The sequence below is a fragment of the Tachysurus fulvidraco genome, chromosome 23, assembly GCF_022655615.1.
Source record: "Tachysurus fulvidraco isolate hzauxx_2018 chromosome 23, HZAU_PFXX_2.0, whole genome shotgun sequence".
In the NCBI taxonomy this organism is placed as follows: Eukaryota; Metazoa; Chordata; class Actinopteri; order Siluriformes; family Bagridae; genus Tachysurus; species Tachysurus fulvidraco.
In genome coordinates this window covers 7,946,168-7,969,952 of record NC_062540.1, presented here as the reverse complement: position 1 = coordinate 7,969,952, position 23,785 = coordinate 7,946,168, and the positions used below count along the sequence as shown (strand labels likewise).

The window sequence follows — 23,785 nt, the reverse complement described above, 5'->3', positions numbered from 1 at the left end:
TGTGCTCCCTCCACTGGCTGAACACATCAAATTCAAAACACAGATCATTGCCTACAAAGCCAAAAATGGAAAAGCCTCCCTCTTACCTCCAGGCCCTTATCACTCATCAGACTGCACCTTGCACACTCAGAGCTACCAGCATTGCTCGATTGATCCCACCATCTCTCAGGGTAAGAGGTAGGTATTTCTGTTTTGGCAGTGAGGTTGTGGAATGAACTTCTCCTAGGGGTCTAGCGGTGGTTGAAGACCTAGTTCTTCGTGAAATACTTGAACTAGCACTTTCTCCCCTGTTTGTTGTATGTTTGTATATTAAAAAAAATAATACATTTGAACAGTTAGGCTCTTGGTATCTTGATCTTGGTATCTTAGTCTGTAACTTAGTGAACCAGAGTTAACGTATTCAACGATAGAGACTCAAGCACTTTTGTACATCGTTTTGGATAAGGGCATCTTCCAAATGCTGTAAATGTAAATATACCTCAGAGGAGCAAACAAAATATCACAAAACACTGACAATGAAGGCAAATAAAGGCTTAAATCAGATGGATCAATTGTAATTTTTACAAAACCATTAATGATTTGAATTCTCTGTGCTCTGTAGCAGAAGGTGAACTATACTTTGCACTAGACCTAAAATAATTAACACTGAGAATCACAGAGTAAATGGCACAGAGTATCCAAAGAGAATGTGTGTTGATTACTGTGGTGGTGAGGTGGTGAGGCTTACCTCAAGATTGTGGCTTGAGCAGAGTTAAGTAGCCTACCCCGTGGATTCTGTGGAAAGGCAGAGAAACAGATGATATGTACAGTAAGCTGGTATTTCACTGCTTACCCGGGTCTTGCAGTTAAGCGCTGCTCCTGATTGACCTGCCAATTTTTGTTATGCTTTTGGTCACCCTCAGTGGCACTGGCCTTGGTGCTGAACCATCGCTGTGTATTCAGCATGGCAAAAAAAACGGGCCAAGGATCATGTCTTTTCTGCTCATCTGTGGTTGTACGTGACTTGTGTAAATAAAGGACTGTAAAAAACATAAATAAATAAACTTTCTCTTTCTCTGTCTTTCTCTTACTTTCTCTTTGGCAAGCAAGGTCTCTCTCCGTACCTGTCCGATCCATCCTTATGCCGTTCTTCTGTTTGGAATCTCAGCACATAGAGGCCACTCACTTCTGCCGATGATAGGCCCACAAAGATAGTCTGGAGATGCATGGAATTGCTGTGGATAGTATCAATTATAAACCATGAAGATGGCTTTGAACTGCAATTGACTTTCAACTTTGTTTAATGATTTCTAATCTGCAAATTTCAAGAGCTCAAGCCATTTACCTTAATTTCACACATCCTTGTGAACAAACATGTGAACAATATTTTTCAACATTTGGTTAGACAGCTCCACCAGACCATTTGTTCGTAGTGGTAAACAGCGATTAAAATGCAATTAAGTACAAATCAATTTAATCCCATAAATCTTGTGTAGTGTCTAACAAAAATATAGTGCTCTTGTCAACCAGGATCATTCTCATGATCCTCACTCAGTAAAGTGCCTCCACAACACAGCATGCTGAGATTTTGCACAGAGGCACAGCTTCTGGATATTGCATAGCTTAATTCACTGTGTTCACCTTTAAAATTATCCAACGGTTCATGCAAATTCTTTTAAAGGGAATTTTGATCAGTGGTAATAAGTACAACTGCCTTTAAACAAGTAAGAATAATGGATGCTCATCAAATTCAGTTGCTGTTGCAGTATCCCACCTGTATAGGACAGGTTATATCAAGTGACATACAGTAGGACACAAACAAATGTTGCTAATGTATCATAGATATTAAGCACTGGTTCTTCTGCTATAACAGTAGAATGCTTTGAGCCTAGCATCTCCAATAATATTAGTTGCTGATTCTATTAGAAGGCTTCTTTGCAGAAGTGGTGTCTGAAGCCATGTGTAATATCATGACAATTCTTGAATCATGTTAAAAAGTGGAGCACACAAACAAGACCATAAAAGGGCCACATTATGTTATGCTATGTCATGCACATTACTCCAGGATTTTTGTCTTCAGGAAGCGCTTTGTGTTGATTGTTTGTCCTATCTGTCTATCTGTCGATTAGGGAAAAACAAGATATAAACATATGAAAAGAAGTTATATATATATTGTCACTTGAAGTTTGATCAGTTTGGTAAACAAAGTGAACACAAACAAATAAGCCAACAATATTAAACTTCTTCATTTAATTACTGAGAAAAATAATCCACATTTCATATCTGTGACTTGCAAAAGTATGTGATCCTTTGCTTTCATTATTTGTTGTAAGCCCTTGTGCAGCAATAACTGTAAGTAAAGTTTCAGTAACTTTTAGTCAATCGTGCACAAGCTTTTAAGAATTTTATTCCATTCTTCAGTACAGAAGAGGTTCAACATGCATTTTAGTAGGTGTCCTCACATGAACTGCTTGCTTCAGGTCCTTCCACAATTTTTCTTTTGGATTAAAGTCAGAACATTGACTTGGCCATTCTAAAGCATTGTCTATGTTCCTCTTTAATCATTTTTTGGTAGACAGGTTTGGGTGCTTGTGCCATTGACTTGGTGTATGACACTTTTTTTCTCTTGAGATTCAGTTCATGGACAACTGCTTTGCCTTTTTCATTTAGAGATCATTGGCATAATTCTGAATTCATTATTCCATCATTAATCCTGACAGCAATGTGAGGTTTATAGATAATTGGAGCAGATTTAAATGTAATAGTTAATGTGTGACAATCCAGAGGCCAGGGAGTAGATCAGGCTAAAATGAACATTGAAGAAAGTCACTGAAAAACACTGAACTTATTGTCATTTTCATTAAACCAGTTTGACACAACTTTTGATTTATGACATGATGCATTATCAATCTGGAAGTAGCCATTAGAAGATGGGTAAATTATGGCCATGAATTAATGCACATGGTCAGCAACAATATAGGCTGTTGCTTTCATGTGTTGACTAATTAGTATTAACAGGCCCATAGTGTGCCAAGAAAACACACCATTATGCCACCTTTACTATTGTTGACTGTGAAAATTGGTTCCATGGGTGCATTATCTTGGTGGAGAATTCTCATCCATGTGTTTCAAGATAAAATCAGGATGAATTTTTATAGTCTGCACCTTCAGTGTATCACCCAGATTAGGTAGAGTTTTCTCAAGGTTTCTTCCTTAAGGAAAATTTATAAATTAAAATTCATAAAATATGTATTTCTATCATATTTATTTTAAAATATAAAATGTAATTTTTTTTATTTTTGTATGTTGATAGGTTTTTTATATTGAGGTGATTGAAAGTCATGCCCTTCATTTAAAACTGACATTTGACATATAGAAAATATAGTTACACTGTAGGATATAATCTCTGATACTCGTTTAACAGAAAATGTGTGTCATAATATACAGCATGTCCTTGATGCATTTAAGTAATAATTGTTTCTCCATTAGCTATTGTACATTAGCTACTGATTTTTGAGTAATCTTAGCAGAATGTGATGATCAATAAGGGTCAATAACATTTTTTTTTATTTGTAAACAATATAGATACTTGATGTCAATTAATTCTAACCGACAGAGCACATTTTACTCAAACAGCATTTTGCATGAAACTTGACAATCTGGTAACATGCACAGTTTGGGGTGAGGTCATACAATTGGTTCTGAGCCAAGGTTAATACTCTGTTTCCCAACAACCATAAGATCAATTTAAATTTTAATTGGGTACACCTATGTTCTAAAACTGTAGAGTTTTGATGGTGAAATTTAAAATGAAATGAAAATTGGTCACTTGGAGTTGGAACACTTGGCTTCACCCACTTACATTTAAGGCAATTTTCATAATATCAATATCTTTTGCAAACGAGTCAAAGGATTTTGGCTAACCTTAACAAAATTTATATTAAACTATTTAGGACTATATAAACCTATATAAACAAGTGCTAAGCATCTCTGGGAACTTCTTCAAGACTGTTGGAAGACCATTTCAGGTGACTACCTCTTGAAGCTCATCAAGAGAATGCCAAGAGTGTGCAAAGCAGTAATCAAAGCAAAAGGTGGCTACTTTTTTGTTATATATGTATATAATTCCACATGTGTTAATTCATAGTTTTGATGCCTTCAGTGTGAATATACAATTTTCATAGTCATGAAAATAAAGAAAACTCTTTGAATGAGAAGGTGTGTCCAAACTTTTGGTCTGTACTGTATATACTATAGTGTCATCAGGAAAGAATAGGACACCCTATGAAAACCTGTGTCACACCTGGGAGGAGGAAGACAGACCCAGATACAGGATAGCTTCAAATAAATAGGAACAAAGAGACGAAAACTAGCCGGAAGCGATGGCAGCAAGGAAAAACTCGCTAAGATGATACGAGGAAGAAACCTCCTTCCTACAACAGTCTACAATAGTGCAACCGATAGCTCCCGAGGAACCAATGGGTCATCGCAAACTCCGAGCTCAGCACAGACCTGATTGCTGATAAAGACCAGACCATATACTGTAGCTGCCTGCCACTGGTTCAAAAGAAGGCATGACAGTCTCCGGCAGCTTCATCCAAAACAATCCCATGAGACACAGGCTGACCATGCAGATCAATCTCTGGCAAGGTGACAACTGGGTGATGAGACTAGCCAGCGGTAGAACATCAAGACTGAGGAAGTCACTCCGTAAGAAGAGACGATCGGGCCAGGAACTCAGAACACAGGGAGCTCCGGAGTGGCATATATAGCTCGACAGAGAGAAAGAAAAATTGTTAGGCATGACTGTGATCTGGTTATGGACAAAATAAATTATGGTAAATTATGTAAATTATGTGCTGGTAAATTATGTGCATAGTGCACACAGGGACTCCGGCAAGACGAGCTATGACAGCATAACTAAAAGGCTAGAGCCAGAAGGCTTGACAGACATGAGGGATTCCTGGGATGTAAAGCGTCCCAGCTGCTCCACAGTCTGCAATCCTGAGCAACTTGTGAGGGTTGTAAGCCGAAAGCATTCAGACAACTCAGTTCACCTAACACTCTATGCCCAATAACTCTCCAGATCTACTCCTTTACCTGTGAAAAGCTATTCATAAAAAGCCAGACTTAGCAAATGTGTTTTTAGCCTGGACTTAAATACAGAGACTGTGTCTGAGTCCCCCCGAACACTAATTGGAAGTCTGTTCCATAATTGTGGGGCTCTGTGAGAAAAAGCTATGCCCCCTGCTCTAGCCTTTTGTACTTGAGGTACTACCAAATAGCCTGCACCTTTTGATCGAGGTAGGCATTACAGCTCATAAAAAAACAAAAGATCTCTCAGGTACTGTGGCATGAGACCATTAAGTGCTTTATAGGTCCATCCATCCATCTTCTACCGCTTTATCCGGGGCCGGGTCGCGGGGGCAGCAGACTAAGCTGGGATGCCCAGACTTCCCTCTCCCCAGACACTTCCCCCAGCTCTTCTGGGGGAATACCTAGGCGTTCCCAGGCCAGCCGAGAGACATAGACCCTCCAGCGTGTCCTAGGTCTTCCCCTGGGTCTCCTCCCGGTTGGACATGCCCGGAATATCTCCCAAGGGAGGCGTCCAGGAGGCATCCGAAACAGATGCCTGAGCCACCTCAACTGACTCTTCTCGATGTGGAGGAGCAGCGGCTCTACTCTGAGCTCCTCCCGAGTGACTGAGCTCCTCACCCTATCTCTAAGGGAGCGCCCAGCCACCCTATGGAGTAAACTCATTTCGGCCGACTGTATCCGAGATCTTGTCCTTTCGGTCATGACCCAAAGCTCATGACCATAGGTGAGGGTAGGAACGTAGATCGACTGGTAAATAGAGAGCTTCGGATTGCGGCTCAGCTCTTTCTTCACCACAACAGACCGGTATATTGACCGCATCACTGCAGAAGATACACCGATGCGCCTGTCAATCTCCCGTTCCATCCTTCTCTCACTCGTGAACAAGACCCCAAGATACTTAAACTCTTCCACTTGAGGCAGGAGCTCTCCGCCAACCTGAAGGGGACAAGCCACCCTTGTCCGCCTGAGAACCATGGCCACGAACTTGGAGGTGCTGATTCACATCCCTGCTGCTTCACACTCGGCTGCAAACCGTCCCAGTGCACACTGAAGGTCCTGATTTGAGGAAGCAAACAGGAAAACATCATCTGCATAAAGCAAAGATGAAATCCTGTGGTCCACAAAACGGACTCCCTCCGGCCCCTGACTGCACCTAGAAACCTGTCCATATAAATAATGAACAGGACCGGTGACAAAAGGCAGCCCTGTCAAAGTCCAACATGCACTGGGAACAAGTCTGACTTACTGCCGGCTATGTGAACCAAACTCCTGCTCCGGTCATATGGGGACCGGACAGCCCTTAGCAGAGGGCCCCGGACCCCATACTCCCAGAGCACCCCCACAGGTCACCACGAGGGACACAGTCGAATGCCTTCTCCAAATCCACAAAGCACATGTGGACAGGTTGGGCAAACTCCCATGCACCCTCCAGCAACCTGGCGAGGGTATAGAGATGGTCCAGTGTTCCACGACTGGGACGAAACCCGCATTGTTCCTCCTGAATCCGAGGTTCGACTATCGGCCGAATTCTCCTCTCCAGTACCCTGGCATAGACTTTTCCGGGGAGGCTGAAGAGTGTGATCCCCTGTAGTTGGAACACACCCTCCGGTCCCCCTTCTTAAACAGAGGGACCACCACCCCAGTCTTCCAGTCCAGAGACACTGTCCCCAGCTGCCATGCGATGTTGCAGAGGCGTATCAACCAAGACAGCCCCACAACATCCAGAGACTTGAGGTACTCGGGGCGGATCTCATCCACCCCCAGCCCCTTGCCACTGAGGAGCTTCTCAACTACCTCAGTGACCTCAGCTTGGGGGATTGACGAGTCCACAACCGAGCCCTCGGCCTCTGCTTCCTCAGTGGAAGACATGTCAGTGGGGTTGAGGAGATCCTTGAAGTACTCCTTCCACCGTCCGAGAATGTCCCCAGTCGAAGTCAGCAGATTCCCACTATCACTGTAAACAGTGTGTTCAGGGCACTGCTTCCCCCACCTGAGGTGCCGGACGGTTTGCCAAAATTACTTAGAGGCCAACCGATAGTCCTTCTCCATGGCCTCACCAAACTCCTCCCAGACCCGAGTTTTTGCCTCCGCAACCACCAGGGCTGAAACTCGCTTGGCCCTCCGGCACCTATCAGCTGCCTCCGGAGTCCCCCGAGCCAACCAGGCTCGATAGGACTCCTTCTTCAGCTTGACGGCATCCCTTACTTCCGGGGTCCACCACCGGGTACGGGGATTGCCGCCACAACAGGCACCAGAGACCTTACGGCCACAGCTCCGAGCAGCCGCGTCGACAATGGAGGTGGAGAACATGGTCCACTAGGACTCAATGTCTCCAACCTCCCTCGGGATCTGGTTGAAGCTCTGCCGGAGGTGGGAGTTGAAGATCTTTCTGACCGGAAACGTTCCAAGCAGACCCTCACAGTACGTTTGAGTCTGCCAAGTCTGTCCAACTTCCTCCCCTGCCATCGGATCCAACTCACCACCAGGTGGTGATCAGTTGACAGCTCCGCCCCTCTCTTTACCCGAGTGTCCAAGACATACGACCGGAGGTCAGATGAAACAACCACAAAGTCGATCATCGACCTCCGACCTAGGGTGTCCTGGTGCCACGTGTACTGATGGACACCCTTATGCTTGAACATGGTGTTCGTTATGGACAAACCATGACTAGCACAGAAGTTCAAAAACAGAACACCACTCGGGTTCAGGTCGGGGGGGGCCGTTCCTCCCAATCACGCCCCTCCAGGCATCACTGTCGCTGCCCACGTGAGCATTGAAGTCCCCCAGTAGAACGACGGAGTCCCCGGTCGGAGCACTTTCCAGCTCCCCTTCCAGAGACGCCGAGAAGGTCGGGTACTCTACACTGCCATTTGGCCCATAAGCACAAATAACTGTAAGAGACCTATCCCCGACCCAAAGGCGCAGGGAAACATCTCTCTCGTTCACTGGGGTGAACTCCAACACATGGTGACTGAGCTGTGGGGCTATGAGCAAGCCCACACCAGCCCGCCTCCTCTCACCACGGGCAACTCCAGAGTAGTAGAGAGTCCAGCCTCTCTCAAGGAGTTGGGTTCCAGAGCCCAAGCTGTGCGTGGAGGCGAGCCCAACTATCTCTAGTCGGTATCTATCAGCCTCCCACACCAGCTCAGGCTCCTTCCCCCCCAGCGTAGTGACATTCCATGTCCCTAGAGCCAGATTACGTGTCTGGGAATTGGGTTGCCGAGGCCCCCTACGGTTCCTCCTGCAGGTGGTGGGCCCACGAGAGATCGGCCCCACGTCGCTCCTTCGGGCTGAGCCCGGCCGGGCCCCGTGGGGAAAGACCCGGCCACCAGGCGCTCACATGCGAGCCCCAACCCTGGGCCTGGCTCCAGGGCGGGGCCCCGGTTGCGCCATACCGGGCGACGTCACAAACCTTGATATTGAATTCTTCATAAGGGGCTTTTTGAACCGCTCTTTGTCTGGCCTGTCACCTAGGACCTGTGTGCCTTGGGAGACCCTACCAGGGGCAAAAAGCCCCAGACAACATAGCTCCTAGGATCATTCAGGCACGCAAACCCCTCCACCACAATAAGGTGCAGTTCAAGGAGGGGTGCTTTATAGGTTAATAATAGTATTTTATAATCAATGCGAAACTTGACTGGAAGCCAATACAATGAGGTTAAGATAGGGGTGATGTGTTCATATCTTCTAGCTGCAGCATTCTGGACTAACTGGAGCTTGTTTATGCTTCTACTAGAACATCCTGGCAGTAAAGCATTACAATAATCCAACCAAGAGGTAACAAATGCATGAACTAGTGTTTCTGCATCATGTAATGACATCATATTTCTTATCTGAGCAATATTTCTGAGATGAAAGATGAAAGAAGGCTACACTTGTGGTATTTATGTGAGCTTCAAATGAGAAACTGGCATCAATAATCACACAAAGGTCTTTTACTGCTGCACATGATGTAACAAAATGACCATCCATTACTTTGTAATTAGAAATCTTACTTCTGGCTGCCTGTGGACCTAGTAAAAGCACTTCTGTCTTATCCGAGTTAAGCAGGAGGAAGTTAGTAAGCATCCACTGTCTAATGTCCTTCACACAATCTTCAATCTTATTAAGCTGGTGACTCACATCTGACTTAGCTGAAACATATAGCTGTGTTTCATCAGCATAACAGTGGAAGCCAATACCATGATTACAATTAATTGCACCAAAGGGGAGGCATATACAGTATAGGGAGCAAAGCAATGGGCCTAAAACAGAACCTTGTGGAACATTACCTTAGTTTGTTTAGAGTGGTCACCATTTAGGTCTACGAACTGACATCGATCTGCCAAATAAGAACCGATCCAGGAGAGAGCTGTCTCTTTAACACCAACAACATGTTCTAGCCTATCAAGTAGTATAGAATAGTCAATGGTATCAAAAGCTGCACTAATATCAAGTAAAACTAGCAGTATTGGATGACTTAAGTAATGTAACTGAACAAATAAAACTAAAGTAAGGTTTAAAAATTATCTTTAAAATGTAATTTTTAAAAAATGGTAGGAAATTGTTTAAACCTGCAGGAAATTGTAAGGACACCCCAAATTTATTTGTAATTAAAATTGATAAAATTACCTACAGGTGTATCACATAGGGTGCAAATTATGTTATCTTACTCAAATTGGCCACTAGGAGCAGTATTCATGTTTTTTCACACACAAACAAAAGGCCTGCTTGCCTCTTGGAAAGTCATTAATCAATACTTTAACATTTGGACCCTTTAACTCTACCATTTAATTTGTGGTAATTATGAAACATATTCTTACAAACAAGTCCTAGGATTGTAGGTCAATCATCACAGTTGTGATATTGAACTACTCAACAAGGTATGATATTCAATATTTGTAAAACAAAATTGTTTAGATTTTGGAATAGTATGGCTATCTTACCTTAATCAGTTTAAAGGAGGTTACTAGCCAACCTTGAAAGACATCCGTACAATGATATGTGTGCATGTATTCATTGAAAGGGAGCAGGGTTAGTTTCAATTAGCTGGCGTTAATGGGAATACAGGTATATCGAAAGAAAATATACACACCTTCTTTGTCTGCCATTAAGCAGATATATTTGTCTACTCTGAAACATCACTTTACTCTATTTTTATTAGGAATATCTGTGGGTTGGTTTATTAAATCTGTTGTACCTTTGGATCTGCCTTATATGCCCTCTAATTCTCTGACCAATTTCCCTCAGCAGTCCATGCTATATTCCAATCTATAATTGCAATTTCCTAAATCAGTCATGTGCTGGTAAATATTCCTTTACATCCTTTTCATAATTTAGTCCAAAGTCACTGATTCCCAAAAACCCAAATAAATCTGCCACTTTTTTGCACAGTTGCACTTTATGTGGCTGACTTACTAAGTCCATAGCTCTGACTTTGCATTTATGTAACACCATGGTCCTGGAGAAACATTGTCTCATTTCACTGTGTACACAGCTATAAATGGGTTAAAATGACAATAAAAGCTTCTTGACTTGACTCCTCATCTTGACTTGACACTGCTATTATCTGCTAACAGGCAAGGAGAGTGCGGAGATGATGGAAGGAGAATGCTTTCAAAGTCATTCTACAGACCACCATCCGATACTGTCCAGTGACACTCTTCCCAGCCACAACCTTACAATCTATACAATCACCTCTAAAATCTCTTTTAGATCGCAGGCCCTGCATAGGATATAGTCCACCAATGTGCACCTTCCTCCACACTTATATGTAAGTATAATTTAATCTATTCTTTGAGTTTATCTTCCTACTACCGTAACTGATTCTTTGACTCCTGTATCTCTCTCAACAAGTCAAGAATATTTCATTTATCACTGCATGCAACTATCTATAATGATCTAAAGACAATTTCTATCATTTTCTTTTTATATTGTCTCTTCACTATTTCTGATTGTGATCTGTGTCCTGTTCATGGCTGTTCTATCTCATCTTCGACCTGCACTGTTCTTTTTATCACTGGGAACACAGCCTTAGGTGCTGGAGGCACATTTTTGTGAGGTTTGGCAAATATTTTCATTATTTTTTTAAGTATCTTTCTCACATGCTTCATGCTCACTTATGAGTCCTCTCTTTCCTTTTTAAACATTGCTAATATCTCTCCACTGGCTTCCGGTAGCTGCACGCATCCGGTTCAAAACACTGATGCTGGCCTACAAAGCCAAAAATGGACCAGCTCCCTCTTACCTCAAAGCCCTCATCATTCCTCGCACTGCACCCCGTAACCTCCGATCTACCAGCACTGCTCGACTGGTTCCACCATCTCTCAGGGTAAGAGGCAAGTATACTACAAGACTCTTCTCTGTACTGGCACCAAGGTGGTGGAATGAACTTCCCATAGAGGTCCGGACAGCCGAGTCACTGGCTATTTTCAAGCGGCGGTTGAAGACCTACTTATTCAGGAAGCACTTCAACTAGCACTTCTTTCCTTATCCTTTGCATTTAAAAAAAAAAAAAAAAAAAAAAAAAAAAAAAAAACCTTTGACACTTTTTCATTGTAACTTTGAACAAATGTTTTAAACTCATGGTATCTTAAGTATGTAACCTAGTGAACCAGCATTAATGTATTCAGTGTTAGAGATTTAAGCACTTATGTACGTCGCTCTGGATAAGGGCGTCTGCCAAATGCTGTAAATGTAAATCTCCTTTCTCTTTTTGAATCCCACTTTTTGCTTTTGGTCATGTCTAACAACATGGGAAACCCTTATTCATGTACGTTGTATCAGAACTTTATCAATCAAAAGACTACTTGTATCCTGAAGCTGCTCTCAGTCAGCGCAATGTGCACTTCCGGGTTGGCGACCATCATGGTTGTGACACTTCCATGGTGGGATCCATTTTCTATTCTCCCACAATATACAAGAGTGCAGTCTGTGAAAACAGAATGCCAAATGGTCTTCAATGCTAGATTGTGCTCTCGAATGCCCTCCTGTACTTTCTTCTGATCATTGTTTCAGATTTATGGACTATTCTCTCTTTCTACTTATGTCTTCTATATTATTCACCCTGTGACTTTGTACTATTTTTTTTGTTCCATTTTGCCCTGTGCTGGTTTGAGATTTTCTATTAAAAGACTTGTTTATCTCTGCATTTGGGTCCTCATTTTCCTCTCTGGCAGCTGCTGAAAGATTGAATGTAATTATCCATAAAATGTCTCCCTGTGGAAATCAAACATACCCTGTGATTGTGACTTTTATGGCCTCTGTGGTGTTATGGAGGAAAATAATCTATAACCAAATGCAGCAACCACAGAGGCATTGAGACTCTACAAAAACCATCAACCTCTGGTTAAAGATCTGTTGGGTATATAGAGGTCATAATTTATAACATGTGAGATACTAAAAAGGTTGCAGGTGATACATTTATATACATATGTTAACTAGCTATTTTATTTAAAAAAGTTTAATTTTGTCACCAGTAAAAGTACATTTGTACTTGAATTGTTTTATTTCCTCAACCGATTCATACATTTTTGTATCAGTTGAGGAAATAAACAATTCAAGTGCAAATGTACTGATTCAATAAGATATTATTTAGATTAAATGTTGAATGTATGTTGAATTCAGTGTTGAATTGTATCCAGAAGGGGCTGGTGTGGGTGCAAGTTTTCAGCTGCATGTCGTGAGTATATTGAAAGCCAAGATCAACTGATAAAATGTTAAATTTCAAGTTTATTTATTGTCATTTCGCTACATGTTAAGACATGCAGTGGAACGAGATGTCGTGTCTCACAGGTCAAACGGTGCAACATCCATACAGACATTAAACATAAAACAACAACGAAGCAGGGGGCAGGTATAGATATAGACTAAGGATAGCAGAGCTAACAATGAGCAGCATGCCTACAAAAGGAATGGCTAATGTTAATTCAGAGGGAGTCACCAATGTTAAAATAACTAACAACGAGGACATTCCTGAACACCCATGGCCATATATGAGGGAGATGTTTGAAATAATTGCGCCAAAAAGGATTCCTGGAGAATGCGTTGCGAATTGTGTCAACCAGGGGTGGTTCTAGACCTTTTTAGGGTGGCTTCAGCCCCCTGTCTGTAATCTCAGCCACCCTAAAACTATAAGTATAATTTTTACTTTCATAAATAAACAATAAAAATTACGTTAAAATGCAGAACATGTCGATGGGAATGAAAGTTTGATCCAAAAGCGATTTAAAAAAAAAAAATTTTATAATGTATATTTAATGTATGTATATATAAATAAAACATGACGTCCAGTTACCAGCATGACACTAAACAGGTAGTAGTATCGGCGACTTTTTACTTAAGTACATGTCAGAGCCCATACTTCTTTACTTTAACTTGAGTTAAAGAGTGTAGTCACTACTTCTACTTTTACTGGAGTCTTTTAAAAACTGTATCTGTACTTCTACTTGAGTAAAGGATGTGTGTACTTTTGCCACCTCTGGTACACCGTTTGTTTTGATGTGCCAGTGTGCTAATGCTGTGGTGAGTGTGGCTGGTGGTGGTCAGGTGGGTCATGTCACAGGAGGCCTGTATATTTTCAGGGGTGGCAGTGGAGGTTTGAGTTCAGGACTCTCACAGCTTGGGAGAAGAAACAGTTCTGCAGTCTAGCAGAGCGGGCTCTGATACTCCTGTACCTTCTTCCTGATGGTACGAGCTGAACGATGTTGTTGGAGGGATGGGTGGGGTCCCCCTCCATGCTGTTGGCCCTGCTGAGGCATCGATTCATGAAGATGTCCTCGATCGAGGGGAGGCACATGATGATCTTTGCGGCTGCATTCACTATCCTCTGAAGGATCTTGCGGTCAGCTGCACTGCAGTTCCCGTGCCATACAGTGATGCAGTTCATCAACAGGCTTTCAATGGTTCCTCTGTAGAAGGTGGTGAGGATGGATGGAGGGAGACATGCTCTCTTCAGGTGGTGGAGAAAGTGCAGCCACTGATGTGTCTTCTTGGAGAGTGACCGTGTGTTGGTGGACCAGATGAGATTCTCCATGATGTGCACCCCCATGAAGTTTGTGCTGCTAACCCTCTCAAATGTGTTGTCGATGGTCAGTGGTCGGTGCTCAATGGAGTTTCTGGAAAGGGTCTTCCTTAGATCAGCTGGAGAGAGACAGTACACCTATTGGGTGATGTGGGCAGTGTTTGTACAGGTGTGTTATTCTGCATGTTAAACAGCGAGTAGAATATGTTCGGTGTGTCAGGGAGTGATGTGTTGTTTTCACAGGCCTGTGGTGGAGGCTTGTAGTCTGTGATGGTTCAGATTGCTATCAGAATGCACTTTTTGATGTATGCACTCACGGTTTCAGTATACTTCTGCAGATCTGTGCGGTTATTGTAGGTGGCTGCCTCTCTGAACATATTCCAGTCCGTGCACTGAAAGCAGTCCTGGAGTTTTGATGTAGTATCCTCTGGCCAGACTGTGATAAGTTTCTGAACCGGTTTTGTGCGTATCAGGAGTGGTCTGTATTAGGGATGCACCGATACTAATTTTTCTCTTCCGATCAGATACCAGAGTTTGCCAGTATCAGCTGATACCGATCCGATACCGGTGTTCTTTTCTACCTTCAAAACCAAAGAATGTATACAACTCGCTTAGTTATTAAGATTTATTTGTTTGTGGCAAAGAAATACAAAAATGCCCATTACTGGATGAAAAAGGAAAACACAAGTAACCTTAAAAAAGTATTAATGCAGTAGTAAACAGTACTTTTAACACTTAGTGGTATAACAATCTAAACCATATATACTGCAATTATTAAATTTAATTATTTTCTGAAGAAAAGGCAATATTTTAAAGTGAATCTTAAATTAGAACTGATGAAACACAATGCAAAATGTATTAAACAGTACACCTTGCACTCATAAAAAAAATAGTGCAATGCAACATTGCAACAACCAACGGAACAACCATGTGTAAGTATACAGACATCACAGATGACATAAACCTGTTTCAGGATTCACTTGATATACATCGTCAGGTTTTTTTTTTAGGAATATTAGACTAGTAGTCGGTTTCGGTTTGATGTTTTCCACAACGGAGAGGGGCTGATCATCAAGAACAATGAATTCCAAGAGCTTTGATGTTATTTTTACAGCTTTTGCGCTCTGTTGTGCCATTGGTTTCTGACTCAGAAAAGCATTCATGAGGGTCATCTGCTTTGACGGATCATCCTTTTTCCCTTTTCCACTCTGTTCTTTTGCATAATGCTTCTGAAGATGCTGGATTAAATTTGTTGTATTGTAATTCGAGATACTACATCCACCTCTCAAAACTTTGGCTTTACAGACATTACAATTTGTAGTGCTGCTACTCTGCTGAATCAAGCGGAAAATACTTCCAAATGAACGACATGTTTAACGTGCCGAGGTAAATGGAAAGGGTGCCTGCTAAACTTGCCTGTCTGTCGCAGGAGGTTGTGCAACATATTTCCTATAAAATCTATTATATTTTTCATCAATGCAATTTAATACATAAGTGCATGGGTGTCGGAACCATTATATGTGGGTGGGACAGGACCCACCCACTTTTTAAGACCAATAATATTGGACCCATCCACTTTTACCTTCTATATTCAGCGCATATGTCTTTTATTATTACTCTTCAGAGTACCGCCAATCGAATCCATTCTGCTTGAGGAATGCCCTAATAAATTAAACTCTGTTCTGTGTTTTACCTACAGCATTGACCAAGCTCCTGCTTCCTGAAATCCATGGGCGTTGGAACCATTAAATGTGGATGGGACAGGACCAACCAGCTTTTTATTTACTTCCAACGCCCATGTATAGTGCCCCTTTTCCACCGAGGCAGTTTGAGTGCTGCTTCGGAGCTAGAGCCTAATTTAGAACCAGTTCTTTCTGTTTCGACCGCCAAAGCACCGGCTCTGAACCAGGAAAAGTGGTTCTTAAGTAGCACCAAAACGTTGCTGGTCTAGACTTAAGAACCGCTTGTGTCAGGAGCTGGGGGCGGGGCTACTGTTAGCGCATTTGATAATGTACCTTAAGTATACTAATGTTTAATACATTTTTACTTTACCACGATATGATACATTATCAGCACACATGATAGTAGGTAGCTACATGCTAAGGCTAATTTATTTTCTGTGTTAACGATAAAATAACATTATGTACTTTATCGATTACAACCTCCATTTATACAGATTACATGGAGCTGCACGTACACGTTTCATTCGCCGGGTTTGAATGCCAATGTAGGTACGCAAAGCCATGAGCATTAACAGTAAAGCAACATCCACCATTGTTGTTGTGTTTGCCGTTGCTGCGCTAACGTTGCTGGGACACGTGACACGTATACAGTGACGTCACACTTGGCGCTGTGATGGCTCTCTAGCTGGTGGAAAGGCAAACCGGTTCTTAGAAGGTTCGCCAGTGGAACCAACTCTGAACCAGCACCCGGTTCTTTCCGGTGGAAAAGAGGCATAAGTGTATTTTTCTTATAAGTTCAAGCAATAGTCTATGATATTTGCTGTTCGTTAAATCAACCCTCCACAGGTATCGGATTTGGATCTGTCACGCACCACCGATATCCGATCCACTCAAAATGCTTGGATCGTCGTCGATACTGATCCAAAATATCGGATCGGTGCATCCTTACTTAAAAGGAAAATAAATAATGAGAAAATTGCACCTTGGTAGAATGACCACACACAAACCTTAAAACAATCAACTAGGAAATTACAACATGATGTCACGGTTAGTCACAGGCAAATGCGGATCCATTTGCAGTTACTCCTTTAATAAGCAAAAAACAGGAAACCAACAACCAACAAGCAGGCAAAAACAGATCAGAACACTGAGCAGGACAGGGAACAGGAACAGAGACATAAACAGACAGCACAGCACATACTAACAACGACTCACAACCAGGAAGTGAACAAAGCAGAGTACATATAGTGAACAAGAACCAATCACAAGACGGAGACAAACAAAGACTAAGACAAAACACCTGGGGAAGAGATTGAGTGCAATTAATGTCCATGGTAACAAATAGGTGGGCGGGGTCAACAATTAACAGCAGGGAATGACAGCAGGCAGAAACAAAGGAGAACACAGACAGACTCATTACACATAAATAGTGCCAAAGTAAATTAGCACTATTTTAAATAGCATGGAAGGAAAGCCTTCTGAGGTTTAAAAAAATCCCTTAGGGTTGTGAGATCAGTGTATCTTTCCAAATTTTTATTTTATACTGTAACAAAATCAAATAGGAGTAAAGCCACTGTAGAAAAGTGCACATCATCAATATGTAGCAACAATGACTTTATGAATTATTTAAATTTAAAAATATGAATATCAAGCAGAAAAATTAGATTAATAATTTAAAACCAAACATTTTGTTAGACAGTGCTGTAGATATTACTGTTTCTGATCAGCATTAAGACTCCCCTTCAAAATTTCACAAATTTCTTCCACAAAAATTAACAACCTGCATACTAGATCCTTTACCTATATGTTTCTTTGTACAGTAAATGACAGAATTTACTGAATCCCTTCTACAACATCAGAGTAGCATAGGCTAGAAGTGGGAATCATCACAGGTTGTACCATCTCAGTGATCCTGTTCGCTCTGGCAATGAATATGCTGGTGAAATCTGCTGAACTGGAGTGTAGAGGGCCCAAATCCAAAACTGGAATACGGCAACCACCAATCCGTGCCTTTATGGATGACCTCACAGTGACAGTGGAGTCAGTGCCTGGAGCCAGATGGATCCTTAAGGGGCTGGAGAGGCTGATTGAATGGGCCAGGATGTCATTCAAGCCTGCTAAATCCAGATCCTTCCTATCAGGAACTCAAATCCCAACCCTGTCTGAAAAACCAGTTAAAAGCCTGGGAAAGACTTGACAGAAGCCTCAGGGATACAACATCCATCAGAAACACCAGTGAGGAGTTGGACATGTGGCTTAAGAGTGTTGACAAAACTGGGCTCCCTGGAAAGTTTAAGGCATGGGTATACCAACATGGGATTTTACCAAGGATACTGTGGCCTCTGCTCCTGTAAGTTTCCGATTACCACCATCTCAGAACTGGAAAAGAGAGTCAGCCGCTTCCTAAGGAGATGGCTGGGACTCCTGAGGAGCTTGAGTAGCATCGCCCTTTACGGAAACACCGGCAAGCTGCAGCTCCCTCTAAAATCCATCGAAGAGAAATTCAAGGTCTTGCACATAAGAGAGGTGCTGCAGTACCGTGACTCTAGGTACCCTAAAGTCTCCGGGGCAGGGGTAGTGGTCAAGACTGGCAGTAAATGGAGGGCAGAGGCAGCAGTAGACCAGGCAGAGTCACGGCTGTGCCATTGTGTTCTGGTGAGAGCAGTGGCCAGAGGAAAGGCTGGGCTAGGAACCTTTCAAGGGCCCCGGTTCGACAAGGCTCTGGGAAAGGAGCAGAGGCAGCTAGTTCAAGGTGGAAGTAAACAAAAAGAGGAAAATACAGCATACAGTACACCATGGAGAGACGACTGCGCACTGCAATTCTGTTCATGGTTGTATGTTCGATGTTGTACTACATTGCTTGTATACAGCAGAATCTTAATTTTCAGAATGAAGCATGGATGCGGCTTGAAAACATAATTCTAATGCACTGCAAACGGCGAAGACGCGTCGCAAGACACTTCAGGAGGCGGTGAGCATTACTTTTGCGAAACTGTGACATGCTCATCTTCCAAAAATATTGCCAACGACCCATGAGGTAATGTTATTCCCTCTTTCTTTAAATTGTTTTCTGTAAGCTTCTGTAAAGCCTCCAAGGTCTCATTGATAGCATTCTCACTGTGTTATTAACCCTATATAATTCTTCTGCTTGCTTGTCATTAAACCGTTTGTTATCTGACCAGATTTCAGTCACTATGCCAATGCATTTAGATTCAAGGAACACAGGATTTTATTGAAAGTGGCAAACTTAAAAGTGTAAAATATTAATAGCAAAATGACATTGACCTAATTCATCTAACAATATAGCAGTTTACATATGATAATAATAATAATGAAAATTAAGATATCTTTTCTTGAAAATTATTATAATGACTAGATGTTTATCTAATGTTACCAATTTCATCTTTTTTAAACACAGGAGCATTTCGACATGCGCACGTTATGATAATTGGTGGCCCCACATCAACGCAACCTGGACAGATGATGATTGGCTAAAAAACTTCAGAATGCGAAGAGGCAGTTTCATACTGTATGACACTCTCCGGCCCTGGCTAACCCGACAGAACACTAAATACAGGGAGGCTGTGCCAGTAGAGACTCGTGTTGCAATTTGTATTTGGAGGTTAGCCACAAACCTGGAGTATAGGTCTATCTCACAACTGTTTGGTGTTGGGTTATCAACTTGTTGCACTATCACCCAAGAGGTTGTGACTGCCATAAATGTTGTAATGAAGCCTCTGTACATCAAGCATCCCTCCGCAGCTGAGTTCAGGCAGATAATACAGGGTTTTCGAGACAAATGGAGATTCTCTCAGGTGGCAGGTGCAATAGATGGAACCCATATCAAGATCAAAGCTCCACCTGACAACTCATCTTGTTATTACAACCGGAAGGGAGACTATTCTATCGTTCTGCAAGGTGTGGTGGACCATAGAATGAGATTTTGGGACATTAATGTTGGGCGACCAGGCAAGATACACGATGCCCGTGTTTTCTCCCTCTCATCACTATATGATCGTGGCAGTGCAGGCACTCTTTTACCTCATTGGACTGAAACGTTTGAGGTGGTTGACATTCCTCTTTTCCTTTTGGGTGATTCGGCTTACCCTCTACTAACTTGGCTCATGAAAGCTTACCCAGAAGGAGGAGCAGTAACACAAGAGCAGCTTCACTTTAACTACAGATTAAGCCAAGCCCGTATGACAGTTGAGCGTGCCTTTGGGTGCCTGAAAGGACACTGGCGTTGCCTCCTTAAAGAAAATGATGCACACATAACTTTTATAAGCCGCATTGTGTCCGCTTGCTGCGTGCTGCATAATTTCTGTAAGGTACAGAAGGAGGAATTTATGGAGGGAGAAACAGTTGCAGAGGAAGAGGGACCTGTACCTGATGAACAGGGGCCTGCACAGCAGCAACACGACATTAGAGATGCACTGTATAGCTACTTTGCTACAATGTGAATGACCAAAGCCTGTAAATAGTTTTGTGTTCAGTATTCACAATGTTAAATAATAGTAGAAATGTGTAATCTCCCTTAATGATCTGTTTTTTTTTTTTAAAGTGCTAGTATTGGAACCACCTTATATTGCACATGTTTTGTCTGATTTAAAATGGATTAAAATAATCGTTTTTGCTTTAAATTGTTTTATTTTCTGTTTAACACATTTTAACAAACATTCTTTTTCTTCATGTAGGAAGAAAAATTGTGATAAAGTGCTGTCATATAGATAAGAAATTACAATAAAAAAATTTGTAAGTAACATATTGCTTGTGATTGATTTTAACCTCCATTTACCACGTGAAAGGCAATACACAAACACAGTAAGCAAAAGGTACTATGTTGTTATTATTTCAGTGAATAAGTGGTGGCCTTTAGGGTCTCATTGAGGTTTAACTGCCTGATAACACTAGGCACTGGATTAGCCATGTTACACTTGTAAACATACACAATCACAAAAAAATAACATTCTCTCTAAAACTCTAAACTCTAAAACTGCCTGTTTAACTTCAGACGAATGTAACTTTGCCATAATTGTTGGCTACAAACATTAAGAAATATGCCAAATTTTAAGTGCAATATGTGTAGTTTTAAAAAAATATTTTTTTACTATATTATCCTTGTGTATGGCACAAGTTGAAACAAAATGAGGTAGCATATTTCTCGGAAATGTAAAAGCAGAAAGTAGTACTTTTTGCTTATTCAGAACACTGAACGGTAAGCATGACCATTACCTAGCAATTAAAATGAAAAAAAAAAAAGACTGAACATTAAAAGCAAAGCCTTTCCTATATTAAAAAAACACTACATGTTTTAGTAGTGTGTACTATGTATAATGGATGAAGTGCTAGGATGTTCATCTTGGGTGGATGGAGATTCTGATTGCCTATGCTGATGTGGATGATTCACTGGCAGCAGGGCAGTAGGCTGGGTTGGCTGAAACTGCTGGGACAAGTTCCAAGCACTAGGGATTGATGTTGGTGGGATTGTCGTGGTCCAGGCTGGTAATTGTAAAGGATGAGATTGAGGCTGACCAGGATTTAATGCACTTACAAGAGTTCCCATTAGTTGGAGAAACATTTGGTTAGTGGCCTGTTGCTGTGCCTGCATCATCTGGAATCTTCTCTCCTCGGCTTCCTGTTGTGCCTTAAGTATTCTCTTAAAACTGGCAGCTTCTTGAGCCACTTGGCTTTCTTCAGCTCTTTGCAAATCTGTCAGCATCCTTTTATTGTCCATTATATATGACTGGATTTCATCATCAGCTTTGCAAGACTTTTTCTTTCTTTTTCTTTCTTTGGCTCCAGGAATGGGCAGTCTCCCTCCTTTGATGCTTTCTTTGTTGACATTGCTCTCTGTGCTTGGATCATCAGACACACCTTCATAAGCAGCAGTGATTGAGAGATCAGCATGAGATGATATGTTGCTTGAATCTCCCACTGTTTTAAAATATACAATTTCTCAGTGTTACTCATGTCATTTTAATGCAGATTAAAATATATATTTCAATGCACAGTGCAAACAATGTGTGTGTGTGAAACGATGAGAATAACCGTTTCTCAAAAGGAAGCCTGCATCCATTCGGAGGTCGCAGGTGCAGGCTGTTTCGTTATCAAACCAGGTTTATTTAAGTTAACTGAGCATTACATTAGCAGGTTATAAGCATATTACAACAATTTACAATTACCTAAGAATAATAGTCAACTTTATAATTTTTAATATTCTGAAATAAGACGTATACAGCCTACAAATGCAACATACAGAGGATGCAGCCTTCCGTTTGAGAAACGTATGATATAACATGAAAACTTTAATGTGAAATAAATTGATGTCATGTTGGCATAGCGAATGTATACTACCAGAGATAACTAGTTACACCATAACTTTCGAAAAGTGGTAAACTCACTGTCAATATCTGTGTCAGATGCGGTAGCCCGGTCACCTATGTTAGCATCATTGGAAGAGGACGATGTTGAATTTTCATGGGACTCAAAACATCCATAGGATCAACATCCGGTTTTGTCCCAAGTATTTTGTCCAGGTCATCATACCAGGGGAACTCGTCTTTCTCGTTACCCGAGCTGCCTGTTTTATGAAGTGCATCCCGCACTTGGATGTACTGCTGGCAGTTTTTTAACCTTAACCCGGCACTGCTCCACAGACCTATGAAACCCCCTGTCCCTGAGCTGTTTGCTAAATAAAGAGAAAACTGCCTTGTTCTTGTGAGTTTTTGAAAGTTGTGATCTAATATGTTCATCAGACCAAATTTCTATGAGGCTTCGCACCTCCTCGCAACTCCAGGTCTGTCCGCGACCTGCCATTGTTGTGCTAATACTGTCAACCATCACTTCCTCATCCCATAATGCACAGCGCCGCTGACTACGGCAGCTGGTTTAGTCCAAAATGCGCAATACTTTTTGCAGTTAGGTCTATTCGATCTCGGACCGTGTTCTCACCACAAACGAACCGTACCAGAGTTCCTTTGAAAGCGTACCGAGACCACCTCTTCAAGGAGGTCTCGGTACGCTTGTTTGGTCCGCTTTTGGTGCGCACCAGAGTTCGATTGCTGCATTCTCACCTGCCCAAACGAACCGCACCAAACAAGCAATCGAACTCTGGTACGATTCAACCGAACTAAACAAGGCAGGTGTGAAAGCACCCTGAGGCAACAAAGAACCTGGTCATGTTGGAGCTCACTGTGCCATGGGAGGATCGAATGGAGCAAACTTTTGAGCGAAAGAGGGTGAAATATGAAGGCCTCGTCATTGACTGCCATAACCAAGGCTGGAAGGCAAGGTGCTTAACTGTGGAGGTGGGGTCTCTCTACAGGGCCTTCACTGCACTAGGCATCACGGGTGAGAGAAGAAGAAGGGCTATCTGCAATAGCACAGAGGCTGCAGAGAAGGCTTCAAGGTGGCTCTGGATCAAAAGAGCAGATCCGTGGACAAATGCTGCTAGGGCACAAGCTGAGGCTTGATCAACCTCAGTTGGGTCACCTGAAGGAGGGTATCTGATGTTTTGAAACACCCAATGAGATCAGGAACATCACTGTAAATAACATCAAAATAAATAAATCTTCCCATAGCACTGGTGATGTGCCTAAATGTTTTAAACTAGCACTTATTTAAAAAACTGAACTCAACCCCTGCCAGCTGTCCAAATATAGGCCACTATCAAACCTTCCACTTGTTTCCAAGATCCTAGAAAAGGTTGCAGCACAGCAGATACTGTATGTTCATACCTACATAGGAATAACATAAATGGTTTCAGTCAGGATTTAGACCTCATTATAGCATAGAGATGAGAATAGTAACTGTCTCCTTGATGGTGTTACTTGATCTTAGTGCAGGTTTTGACAGCATTAACCACAATATTCCATTCAAAAGGCTAGAAAATGTTGCTGGTGTTATGGGACAGCCTTCTACTGGCTTAGGTCTTATTTGACTGATCATTGTCAGTTTGTAGATCAAAATGGTGACATACTTAGGTTATCTTTGGTGTTCCACAAGGTTATGTTTTAGGCCCACTGAT

At 42.0% G+C, this 23,785-nt stretch overlaps 1 protein-coding gene and 1 pseudogene across 1 annotated transcript; both read left to right on the top strand.

The window, feature by feature from the left end:
* Positions 1-16,258: 16,258 nt before the first annotated feature.
* On the top strand, positions 16,259-18,811 carry LOC113641930 (annotated as a pseudogene).
* LOC125138447 (protein ANTAGONIST OF LIKE HETEROCHROMATIN PROTEIN 1-like) lies at positions 18,744-20,330 on the top strand. The gene is made up of 2 exons (XM_047807376.1): positions 18,744-18,796; positions 19,178-20,330. The coding sequence occupies exons 1-2, from the start codon at positions 18,759-18,761 to the stop codon at positions 20,217-20,219; spliced, it is 1,080 nt and encodes a 359-aa protein (XP_047663332.1). The 5' UTR covers positions 18,744-18,758; the 3' UTR covers positions 20,220-20,330.
* The last annotated feature ends 3,455 nt before the right edge of the window (positions 20,331-23,785 follow it).

Excerpts from the sequence above, each read along its gene's own strand:
- LOC125138447 (XM_047807376.1), top strand. The coding sequence starts at position 18,759 with ATGCTCATCTTCCAAAAATATTGCCAACGACCCATGAG. Across the intron at positions 18,797-19,177 it reads TATTGCCAACGACCCATGAG|GAGCATTTCGACATGCGCAC; the intron begins GTAATGTTATTC and ends TTTTAAACACAG.